This window comes from Centruroides vittatus, unplaced genomic scaffold, assembly GCF_030686945.1.
Source record: "Centruroides vittatus isolate TY-2023 unplaced genomic scaffold, ASM3068694v2 contig_1215, whole genome shotgun sequence".
Lineage (NCBI taxonomy): Eukaryota > Metazoa > Arthropoda > Arachnida > Scorpiones > Buthidae > Centruroides > Centruroides vittatus.
Genome location: NW_027120777.1, coordinates 2116302 through 2129699, shown reverse-complemented (window position 1 = coordinate 2129699; position 13398 = coordinate 2116302). Strand labels below are relative to the sequence as shown.

General features: G+C 28.3%; 1 protein-coding gene across 3 annotated transcripts in view; it reads right to left on the bottom strand.

Annotated features, from left to right (window-relative positions):
• Positions 1-13398, bottom strand: part of Nbr (exonuclease mut-7 homolog) — a 78265-nt gene that overhangs the window by 51860 nt on the left and 13007 nt on the right. For all 3 annotated transcript variants that reach the window (XM_067284606.1, XM_067284622.1, XM_067284614.1), the window contains exons 2-7: positions 12977-13377; positions 12808-12861; positions 10426-10565; positions 10245-10345; positions 4395-4468; positions 1104-1142 (exon numbers count right to left, since the gene is read on the bottom strand). In XM_067284606.1, the coding sequence (XP_067140707.1) occupies positions 1104-1142; positions 4395-4468; positions 10245-10345; positions 10426-10565; positions 12808-12861; positions 12977-13360 (792 nt within the window). In that variant the 5' untranslated portion in view covers positions 13361-13377. The remainder of the gene's footprint in view (positions 1-1103; positions 1143-4394; positions 4469-10244; positions 10346-10425; positions 10566-12807; positions 12862-12976; positions 13378-13398) is intronic.

Genomic DNA, 13398 nt, shown 5'->3' with positions numbered 1-13398 from the left:
GCATCTTTTCAGATATAGGGGCCACTCTCATGATCTTTCGGATGTCTTCATTCAGGATGTGGTTGAGTCGGGTAAAGCCAAGGCACCAGTGAAGCATCTTCATTTCCAAGGTATGGAGAATTTGTTCATGGTGGGTGCTTGATGGCCAGCATTCCGATTGGTAGAGGGCCACTGGTCAGACAACAGATTTGTAGACTTTTGCCTTCAGCCGGGTTTGCATACGACTGTCATAGAGGACACTAGTGCATTGCCGTCACTTTAGCCAGGCTGCATTGGCTCACATTTTTGCATCCAGGATGGTTTCACCATCATTGCTGATGAGTAAGCCAAGGTAATAATTAAGTCTGTCTCAAGTTAATTTATCAAAAGGCAAAAAATTTATTCCATGCCTTTAAAAAAAATTCTTTATTTTAAATGATATGTACATATAAAACATTTTGCATATGGTAACCTGTATATTAGTTATTACTATAATTTCAATTAAATTTGAAGTCTATAACAATGATGAATAACCTTTTCTGCTTGCAATCTGCAAGTGAACTTTGCAAGCTTCTGGCAGGCTGTGTGTGTGTTTTTTCTTAGAGTTGCAGGCTTTAAGCATGCTGAATACCATACATACTCCATAACTACCAGTACACTAGGTACTAAAATAATATATGCTAATGACATGCAAACTCATAATATAGTTTATTCTCATCAGTTCACTACTCAAATTCAGTTGGAATGTTCTTCATCATAAATATAGCATGTTGCATAATGATTCAAAGCAGAAAACAAAAAATAAAATTGCATTGCCAAAGTCCCAAGACCCTAATATGTGAATTAGGGTCTCATAAGCTCCATATGACTGGTTTAATCATCATCATCATCATTTAAAAGTTCACACAAAAAACTTTCAAACAAGTAAAAGTTTGTCACATAACTAAACTCTAAGGCTATCTATTGAACTTCATTAAAAATTTAAATTTTTTAATTTAAAATTATAATAGTATTTTTAAAATTTTAATTGAGATATAATTTACATTTCAGTACAAATGAATTAGCTCAACTGAAGTTTTATATGAATTTCAATAGTTGCTACAATATATTATTTTAAAACTTACCTTAATCATATCATTCCAACAATCTTCAGCAATGTCTTTCTAAAATTAAATATAATTTACATATTAAAAGCACATTTAAAAAATACGTAAAAATTTTTATTAATTAAATAATAATAATTTCTTTAATATATTAATCCAAAACTTCACATACAGTTGAACTTATGAATGATTGTAGTCAATTTATTTAAAATTTCAATAATGCAAGTAAACAAATGTCATTAATATATTAAATGTGAAAATGTTTTGAACATATTGCATTTGATTAGACAGAAAGGATTAAAATATTGTAAAATATTTAAAAAAGATTTTTAAATATAAAAATTTTTCTAAGTTGAGTTTCATAAAGATATTCAACAAATGAAAATATCAATGTTATATGAAATTATATAAAAGTTCTTTATAACAGTTAACTTTTAGAAAGATGAACCACAAATGGAGAATTAAAACTGAGATTTATTTCTGATATGCATTGTTATCTTTCCAATATTTTTACATTATGCAAATCTGACAATGTCCATTAAACATCAAAAAAATATTTAAAATTACAGAATATTGCTATTAAATAACAGAAATTTTCAAAATTGCATTTTATATTAATTATCAAAGTAAATAAGAATATGAAAATTAATTATGAGAAATCAAAGAGAATTCTTGAACATTTTTAATGATGAAATTTTGAATTTCAAAAACAGGAAAAATGAAACATTATAATGCAGTATTCTATGAATTTCAAATTTCAAAACTGAAGTTACAACTTATTAATATAATTTAAAATATTCTTAAATGCACAATATATATAGTTTAGATATACAGTGGAACCTCACTTAACAAGCACCTCGCATAATGAGTGTTTCGCCATAACGAGTGACCAGGAGAGGGGAAGTCCCAGATTGTGCACATGCTCCATCAGTTTGTGTTTAGCACTCATTCCACTAGCATCTTAGTGTTGCTTGTAATCACACATTTTTCCAAACTTGTGTTCACACATATTACTTATAAACATCAACAACCATAGCCCGTTATATAATAAACACACCAAATGGTATGCCAAATTCTTGGTCTATGTAAAAGCTATAATTAAATATTAGAAATAAATTAATTTGACTAGAGGTAGGCAGTTATGCTGCCATCTCATATTAAATTTAATGACCAATTCCAAATTAAATTTTAGAAAAACATCTAAATTAAGAATTAATTATTTATAATTATTGGAAGCATGAGCAGTTATGCTTCCATCTAATTATAATTATTTATAATTATTGGAAGGTATTGATGAGTCAGCCGAGTATGTCCAATTCTCAGACGAGTAAGAATTACTTCACATCTCCTGTCATAAACTTCATTAGGTATCCAATTTTCTATCAAACACTCGATTTTATATAGTTTATTGTGTGTTCTTGTTCATTCCACATGTTCTGCCAATCCTTTTTTAATGGCTGGTTTCAAATCACAGCCTTCAACAGACATTAAACATGTTAAAGGACTAGGGGACTTTGTAGCTACATCAGCTTGTTCTTTCCCTCTTATACCAAGATGGCCCAGTCAAAAATTAAATGAGTTAAAAATAATTAATACAGCTGTTAAAATTACTATTAATTTATTTTTGATTTTCTCACTTTTTTAAAATTCTATTTAATGTTTAAAAGTTTAAAATTTTGTGATTGATTATTAAAATTTTATGTACTTTGGAAATTTATATCAAAAATTTTTAAAATACCTGTAAAAAGCTTTAAAATTGTATAATCTAATTTTAATTTAAAATGTTATTCTAGATGTATTTAAGATTTAAAACACATTACAGAAAATAAGAAAGAATGCTTCAGTACCATTTCTAAATTTTTTGTTTTGCAGATGTAAGTAAAATAATAATCAGTTATTTCTTACAATAATAAATTAATCAAATGAAATTGAATATTTTTATCTAGATACGACTTTTACTGACAAAAGTATAAAATCTTAGAATACAACACTTAAACTACTGAATCCAATTATTATTGATAATAAATAATGAACAACAAAAACTCATAATGAGTTTAAACTTAATTTTTCTCAATATTTGTTTTTTAAATTATTTTGCAGTAAAACGGAATTTTTACCCGTATATTACAATTTATTTGGAAAGTCATTAGACTAGAATATTACAGATATTTATTCAATAACGATGTGCAAAGACTACGCTATCAAATGAAATTTGGAATCTGAATACAGTACAGAGTCGTTAATTGGAACCCCAGTAATTGGAATTGCTGGTAATTGGAACAATTTTCAGTCATACTGTGTCGTGCTGAATCAAATGTTTTTGATACTAAATTTACTTCTAAAGTATAATTTTCATGTTTTTATATTCTTCAATATATTTATTTTGTTTGTACAAAATGAAGAAATAATTTTTAACGATACAATAGCCTCGATTATTATTATAAAAATTTTCGTTAGGCTTAAAATCGACGAAAATTCAACACAAAGCGACACGCAATGAAGAAAAATTTGAACATCGAACAAGTTAATGTATTTTTTCGTACATAATCGGTAATCGGAACAAATCACTAATCTGAACAACCCCAGTCCCCAATTGATTCCGATTAACGACTCTCTACTGTAATAGTAAAGTATTTTGAAATGACAACAATCAGTCTAATAGAATAAATAAATTGTATAAAGATGAATGAATTGTGAGAAAATATTCTTAAATATTAATATATTTTGATATAAATATTCATCTTAAGCCAATACAATAAATTTTCATCTTAAGCCAATGTGATGCAGTAGAACATGTCTATATATTAAAAAAAATGTAAAGCAAGTGATGAAGAGTGAATAAAAATTGAAAAAGGATTAAATAATATTAATTTGTTAAATTTTAAATTATATTATAATTACTTTAGTTAGTGATAACTACATAGTATAGTGGTTTTTTGTATAACTAGTTTTTAGTGTAAAATTGTTGTTTTATTTACATTGTTTCATATATTATTGTCTGAGGATGGCCATTACTGGCAGACAAAACATGGAAGTTATATAATGAATAAAATAAAAAATCCACTTTTTAATTGTAAGTTTTTTGAGTGATGGAATGTGAAAAACATGTGGTATTTCTTTCTTGAGAATTTAAATAAAGTTAATCCATTATTCACATCATACTTCAAATGTTTAATATTAAGTTTAAACTCTTTAAATGCTACACATAGCAAATTAAATTGATATATTAATAGAGAAAATATTATATAAATATAACAGATAAATTATTACAAATTTCAGAAATAATAATATAAAATGCAAAATATGAAATACCTGAAAATATTTCCGTCTAACAAAATATTTCAATGAACTAAGTCCTCTTTGAAATGTATATCTTGGAAAATATTCTGCAATGAATTTTACAAATTTTAAATTAGTATGTTAATTCTTAAATTTGACTGTAATAAACAATATTAAATAATAATCAATATATTCATAGTTTAATATTTTATAATAGAGTTTTGAAAGAATTTTTCGACATCTTTATAAATAGTTTTAGCTTAAAAATAGTATAATATATTTGCATATGCTAAATCATTCAAAATCAAGTGTTAAAAGCGTAGAAAACATGAATAATACATCAGCATTTATCCATGTTTAATTTTAACAAAAACCACAATCAAACGTTGCGAAGAGTTCACTGAGTTCAGCGTTATATCCACGTTCGCTTGTTGCAAATACTTTCGACGAACCTTTCTAGTGACAAAAAACGAGATGCGCTCGTTTTTGTCACTGAGCATAACTACTTCCATTTCAACCAGAGAATTTATTTACAAAAGCAAGAGGTCCCCATGGGTTCCCCTTTATCTGCCATCTTAGCGGAACTTGTCATGAGAGAGATAGAGCATAGAACGTTCGATTCCCCACTTGCTATCCGCTACCCGTGCTTGTATCTGCGCTATGTAGACGACATCTTAGTAGCATGGGATGACACAGAGGAGGCTTTTCTTACCTTTAAGCAACATCTCTCAAGCGTATACCCTTCTATTAATTTTACCTGGGAGAAAGAGAACGACGATGCAATTACGTTCTTAGACCTGCGTATGACGTAAGTCCCCGGAAGGTCTACAGTTTTCGGTACACCACAAGGCCAACATAGCTCCGTATATCATCCCAGCAGAGGCCTTTCAGCCTTCTCGATATGTCAACGCAGCCATCGCCTCCCTCATAAGAAGGGCATTTTTGCTTTCTCTACGCAGGAGCTGGCCAATATCGAGTTAGATAACATCAGTTTGGCAGTACGCACGGCTGGCTTCTCACATGCAAAATTTACACATGTGCTCAGTAGGGTAAAGAAATCATTGTTTCCAAGCACCACGCTAAGCAGCAAGAGAGAGGTTTCAGGTGATGCAAGCATCGTTGCCATACCTCGGACCCCTCTCTATACGTATCTGCAGAATATTTAGGAAGCGCAACCTGGTACTGCCATTAGCTCCACTTCCAAACTTGCGCAAGCTTCTGTGTAATGACAGAGACAAGCTCTCCACGCTCGAGAAATTGGGGGTCTATGCTGTTCCACTGGAAAATCTAGCAACGGGAATAAGCACACGATATATCAGGGCCATCACCAGAATGCTTATCAGCCGCCTCGCCGAGCACCAGGACGATGTGGTGAGGGGTAGGCACACCACAGAGCTAGCAAAAAAGGCTCTCAAACAGGGTTTCAATCCGCTATGGTCGCAAGCGCATATGCTCAAGTGCTGCAATGATAGAAAAACAGTTTTCATCTGGAAATCCCTCCTTACTACCACGTTAGAAGCATGCAACACTCTCACTCTTGAGCTGCCCAATATTTGGGTCACGTTATTCAAGCGTTTAAACGCGCTTTAGCGTTATCTAATATACGATTAGCGTAAGCGCGGGTCTGCGCATGCGCGGCCTCGCTAGTCGTGGAGCTAGATGCTCGATCGGCTTTCGAATGTTTTTTGAATTTTTGATTTACGTTCGTAACGGCTTTGGTAAAGCTTTATGCGTTCCATTCTGCATCGGTTTTGTTTCTTTTTAAAGTTTTTTGGCAAATTTACGAACTTGCCTGAAGACGACGACAGTAAGGTTCATCGAAAGTACTTGCGACAAGCAAACGTGGATATAACGCTGAACTCAGTGAACTTTTCGCAACGTTTATACGGTGTTTGGCGTGAATATTGTCGTACCAACAACTACAATCAATTTAAAATTCATAGATAATTTAATAAAATTTTTGTATAGTCAAAATATTTTAAATTTATAATATCTACACTGAAAATTTTAGATTTTTGTTAAGATTTGAAGAGAGTAATAATATTGTCAAGTAAAAACACTATTAATTGAATATATATACAAAAATTAAAATGCGGTAATTTCTAAATTGTTTAACTTTCTTTGAAAGTTATTTTGTATAGTTTGAAATATCAAATTTTTTACTATTTTAATAAAGATTATAATGTAAAATAACAAAAATATTAAATATATAAAAGCACATCAAAATGAAGAGAAGAATCTCACGTCACATTATAACTAACTTCTTCCTTTCTATATAGATGTCTCTAAGGCAAATAGATTTATTGATTTTTATTCAAAATTTTCATCTATTTTAGAAATTTTACAATGTTACATGAAAATGTGATCAAAATAAATTCATATTTAAAATTTGTATTTACAAGACTGTTCATTATTGTAACAGTTTAAAACTTATAATGATACTTTTCCAAATTTTGTGTTGTAGTTTGAAAAAGTTAATATCCGTTTAAAATCTTATAAACAAGCTGCTTCTCTTAGGACCTACCAGATCTACTTTCCTCATAGACCATACTGGATTTTTAAAAAAATAAAATCTTTCAATATTTTTAGTGATGAAGAAAATTTGGTCTTTTTTTCTTCAGAGGCATTTTAAAGACCTCTCACTGTAGAATTTTCAAAAATTAATTATTTTAAAAAATTATCTATTTTATTTTCTGAAGATTTTTGGGCCATAATATTTTTAAGATTCTATAAGAATCTTAAGCATTCCTTGAAATACTTGTATTAACAGGATAACTATTACAACAGACCTTAAGATTCTTTTCACTAGTTTCTTTAGATTGCTAGCAGTCGTGGCTGTTGGTGCAAATTTTTTGCTCTCATCTAACTCTTATGATTTGGCTAATTATTATCATCTTTTTTGAAAAATGTCTGAATTTTCATTACAGAAAAGGAAAACCTTTTCACCACCATCCCAGGATGGATCACCATGAAACGTAAAGAAACAAATTGGAAGTGAAGAAAATGTTACAGGCAAGTCAACGAAAGAATTGATTCTGTCTTATATAAGTGCTGAAAAAGAGATTAACATTCAGGAAGGAATTAAACTTTTATTGAAACTACAAGCTTTTTTAAATAATAAATTACAAGTACTTTTAGAACAATTAGACAGAATGCAGGCCTGGATTGAGAATATAGACACTGCTTATATAAAACTATTTAAAAGACTACAAACGTTTATATCAAAAGAAAAACCAATCTTATTTTTGGAACTTAAATAGAAGACTGGTGACATGTAACATCTCTAAAACATTTTGGCAAACAATCAACTGCTTTAGACATAAAAGATTACTGAATTACAGTTCAAGAATCCCTCTGGAAAGATGGCTAAATTTTTATATTGCTAAATTCTCTAAAGATCATTTTGTATTTATTAATGAAGATCACTTGTTGATGGATATATATAAAGTGCTTCCAATAAGGGAAGAATGTTTCTTGGACTTTACATTAGAAGAGATAAAAAGAGCAATTAAATCATTTTAAATCTGGCACCTCACTTGGATTGGATTTTATTCGAATAGAATATTTTAAATGTTTCTCAGAACAATTCTTACTCACAATATTGGAAGTTTTTAACCGTATTAAAATAAATTATAGTTTTCCAGAAGCTTGAGTTGAATCTCTAATCATTCCAATATATAAAGGTGAAAGGTGATGTAAATGATCTAAAATTCTATTTCTTTCGTCCTAGTAATTGGAAACTATTTACATCCTTATTAAATAAAAGACTAAAAGAATGGATACTTAAATATATTTTGTGTCAGGAGCAAGCAGATTTTCATCCTGGCCAATCTTGTCAAGACTAAATATTTATATTAAATGCACTGTATCAGTGCATTTAATATAAATATTGCAAAAAAAGAGAGGAAAGCTTTATGCCATTTTTGTGGACTTTGACAGTATCAAAGGCAGATTGAATCATAGTTTTATGGGCTCTACTAGAAAGAATGAGTTTAAACAAACAGTTACTTGGTCTTGTGACTGATGTATATTCTAAAGCCCCTGCAAAAGTGAAAATATTCTCTGAAACAACCGATTCATTTGATGTCAACATAGGCGCTTTGCAGGGTGAGATTTTGAGCCCACTGCTTTTTAATTTGTATGTCAATGGTCTGATAGTCCAACTAACTAAATCTGGATTACCTGGGATTTCTCTCTCTGATCAAGTTGAGATACATGCACTAATGTATGCAAATGACACTGTAATTTTGGCTGACTGTGCACTAATTCTACATAAGAAAATTGTAATCCTAGAGGAATTTTGCCATGACTATGGGTTAACTATAAATGTTTCAAAAACAAAGATAATAGTATTCAAGATGGGAGGTCAAATGTGACCTAGAGAAAGATGGTTTCTGAACAACCAACCATTACAAGTTGCTTCAAATTACATATACCTGGGAGTTTTATTTTCGTCTTCCAGTCAATTCTTACAAGCTAAAAATCATAGTATATGTAAAGCTAAAATGGCAATAGGTTCTATGTGACCTATTTCCTCAAGAATTAACTCTGCTTCTACTTATATAAAAGTATTTCGTTCAATGATTTCATCTGTATTACTGTGCTGTTCCTATATGGACAATCACTTACTATGATAAACTGGAAATCGTCCTTGCTTTATATTTTAGAAAAATGTTCGTGTTATACAATAAAATTCCAGCCTACATGTTGCATTGGAGTTTGGAGTCTCTAGAATATCAGTAATTACAGTAAAAGTAATAATTTTATTTTGGATACATCTCTTAAAATTAGATGATAAAAGCTACATTAAACTAGTGTATAATAAACTTCACAGGTTGTGTTCAACGACAAAGGATTGCACATACAATTGGGCATTGGCATTGCAAAATCTGTTGAACTGACTTGGTTTTTCTTTTCTATGTCTATCTCAGGATCCTCATTTGATCAAATGTTATCAACAGTTAATTATAAAACTATGCTGTGAACAAAGTATGCAAGAAGATTGGTCTCTGTTAGAAAAGAATAAGCACTTTCAGTTATATTGCAGCGTTAAAATGACGTTCATGTGTGAAGATTATTTGCTTATGGACATGAATTATTATATTAAACGATTAATCCTTCATTTAAGATGTGGTCAAAATTATATCTTAATGTATAATAGCAGACTAACAATAGATCCTGAAAAAATATATGTAGTAACTGTACTATGCAAGCATATGAAACTTCGGAACATGTATTTCTTGATTGTGTAAAATTTAGAGATAGTAGGGACAAGTATTTAACAAGGTTTAAGGCTTGGAAAGATATCATTAATATATAATGCTTCTCAAAAACTGATTATTACTTGATATTTTACATTGTAATATTTTGTACTAAATTATTAACTTGTTAAATATTATATTATTATTACTATTGATTTTGTTTTTGTGATATTGTAATCAAAAGCTCTAATTCAATCTATTATCATCACATTAAATATAAATATAATTAATCAATCACATACTTTATAATGTGTATTTTATTTACTTTAAAGACAAATAATTGATAATAGCATGATTTGTATAAAACATCCAAACACAATCTTGATATCATAAAATGTAATGCAAAACAAACATCTTTGATTGTCTTAAGTAACCATCATCAGATCACAGAAGTATTCTAAACAAGAACATAAATTTGAAACAGACAAATTTAAAAGATCATCTGTTCCAAATTTATCTTCTTATTTGGAATATTTCTGTTACCTAATGATGGTTGCTTAAGACAATCAAAAACATCTGTTTTGCATTAAATTTATGTTTTCAAATTGTGTTTGCTGGATGTTTTATATAATATAATCCAATTACTAAGCTATTTTATTCATGTAATATGATTTAAACTTACCATTTGGAATATTATAAGTCTTTAAAAGCTTTTTTAGTAACTTGTCTATACTTTTATTATTTAATTGATCTTTTCTTAACCCTTTTAATGATGAAAATTTGCTGTAATTGGTTTAATGCAAAAAATTAAAAAATTTATTATAAAGTAGTTTAAGTATTAACTTTTCAAAATTTTAACTTACTTTAAAACTTTTTTAACTTCAGATAAATTGCAATGTAAATTGTCCAGATACATTACTAATTTTATTTGAAGATCTCTATTAGATTTAATGAAGTCTTCTACAAAATTATACTTATTTTGTAAAATTAAAGGTATAACAACCTGTTTTAAAAATAAATATAAAACTTAACAACATTAGACTTATAAAAAAAATTGGGAAGTTGAGTTGCTTCCATTTTCATTATTTGTGCAGGGAATTGTTTCAAAATATCACAAGATGATTCTTTATTTTAAGTTTATAATCATTTGGAAGGATATTAGTTTACTCTTTTTAGAACTGAGCACTTTTTGATAATTTAAATGAAAAAAGAAAAAGTGAGTATTTTATGTCTGTTTCTATTTATAAATATGTTATTAATAAAAATTAATATTTTTGATATTTTGATATTTAAATACAATTCAGAATGACTGACTATGGAAATTATAGAATAACTGTGTGTAAGTACAATGCTTTTGTTTGTAAACTGTGAAACTGATAGATCAGATTCCAAAAGGGACTCAAATTTTCTATAATTTTCTCAAGTTTTATGTGTTCTTTTATGAACAATAAAACAATGGTTTTACTTTTATATGTTTTTAGGAACACTATTTTTGTGAAAATCTATTTTTAGCCTTTATTTTAAAGAAAAACTTGCACCTCAACTTTCCAAGTATACTTATAAATATCTAAATATAAAGATAAAATAGTTAAAATAATAATATAAATTAATTATTGCTTAAATTTTTAAAAATAAAACATACAGATGTAAATATATAACAATTTTAAAACATTTTTTAAATTCCAATCTAACAATGATATTTACTATATTTTAACTACCATATTTACTCGCATATAAGAGGAGGTTTTTATTCATTTTTCACAGCTTCAAAACCTAGGTCATCCTATATGCACAAGCAAAGGATTCTTTGCACTTTTGCAATAATTTTTGTGAACTGTGTATTTGCATTTTTTACCGGATGCTCACCCTCTGGTGTTTAAAAACAAATTTACTGGGTTGTTTGAATCATTCTTGCATATTGTCAGGAGTAAAGATGAATAGCAATAGAAAAGCAAAGCTTTTGAATTGAATTCCAAATTGAAATTCCAAAATCACATGGAAGCCCATATAAGTTTTAATCCATTCCATGTGAAACAGGTGATTATTCGGAAATCAGAATTTGAAGAAACTCATAAGTGTAATCGACAGAGAGTGGATTCAACTGTTAGGAATTAGCAAAAAAAAAGGTTCCCAATTGTCCAGCTTTATGTGAACAAATTATGTTGTCGATTTTACAAGATTTTTCCATAAAGTTTAAAATGTTAATTATTTTTGTGGAACAATGTGTGCATTTAGGTGCATTTGATATTTTATTTGTGATTAAACGAAATAAAATTAAAATTGTATTAATAAATCTAATTTTCTTTATTTTGATCTTTAAAGTCACACCTCGTCCTATATGCGAGATCGTCTTATACGCAAGTAAATACGGTATATTGTAAGAATACTGTATATTATAAACATTGTTAGAACTTTCGTACACATTAAATATTTTGAAATTCTACTATATACTTCAGTTTAGTTAGATCTCAGTAGGAAATTAACTATTCTCATAGTAGCCAGAGCAGGTGAAATTATTTTATGGACCAATTTATTACATCAGTCATCAAATTGTTATTTTTTTGCATTTTATTGTATTTAATTTTTTTCTTGAAAATAATTAAATTTAAATCAATTTTTCATAATTAACTAATAAAAGTAGAATTCTTTTGGCTATTAAGATGTGGTGTGCTTCTTTATGTACTCAAAAAATCTTTTGAGTACATAAAGAGTACATAAATTCATTATATCAATTTATTTTATTCTCACCATCAATTTTAGCATGACTTTTTATACAATTTTAAATAAAAATATTTGGATACTCAGTAGTATCTTTCTTATAAAAGGAATAATACTGTGACATTTTAAAAAAGGATAAAGTAAGAGTTGGAGTCGCACATTGCAAATTTGCTGGAGTCAGAATCAGACATTTTGTTTACCAACACCACCACACTGACTATGAAAACAGTGTTAATATACTGACTTTTCCTTATCAAGATGTGTAAAAAGAAAAAAGAAAGTAATATTTTATTTTCTTTATCTTGACAATAAAAAAAGTGTTGTTATGATATTTAAAAACATTTTGCAAATTTAATCTCATTGAATCAACATTAATGTTTACTGAAAATTATGTTAATAAACTGTAACTGCATTTATATATGTTCTTATTCATAAACATTAATTTCAGGTAAACTTTTTTAAATATTCAAATAATACTAAATTTGGACATTCTTTCATATAAAAATATAATTATAAAATGTACTCACATCTTCTAATTCAAATTTGTCTTGTAAATTCAATGTCGTAATGCATATTGCAGCCTGAAAAAACATATACCTTAATAAAATGTTTTTTAAACTAAATATCAACTAACTAAACTAAACATAGCTAAACATTGAAATGTATTTAGTATACTGTATATTATAATTCACTTACCTCTGAGAATTGATTATTTCTAAGAAGATTTTCAATAATATGATACAGTTTATTTCCATCTTCTGCAATCTTATATATTTCACAAACAAGAATAATTAATGACCTGTTAGATTGTTCCAAAACAGCATATAATGCTTTTATTTTTATTTCTAAATTTAACAAATGTTCATCAGCATTTTTTCTATCTTTTAACCATTCTTGAAAAATCCACATAACCTTATAAGCTATTCTTGATTTGGGTTTATAAAAATCTGGAGAATTTACCATTAAGTCTAGAGCAGTTAAATAACAATTTGAACTTCTTTCAATAATTCTAATAATGTCATCTTTCATGTATTCTAAATCAGTGTAATTACACTTAAAAAATATATATCCTTCTGACATTTTTTACTTTAATAGCTCTGTAAAAAAAAAAAAGTCTA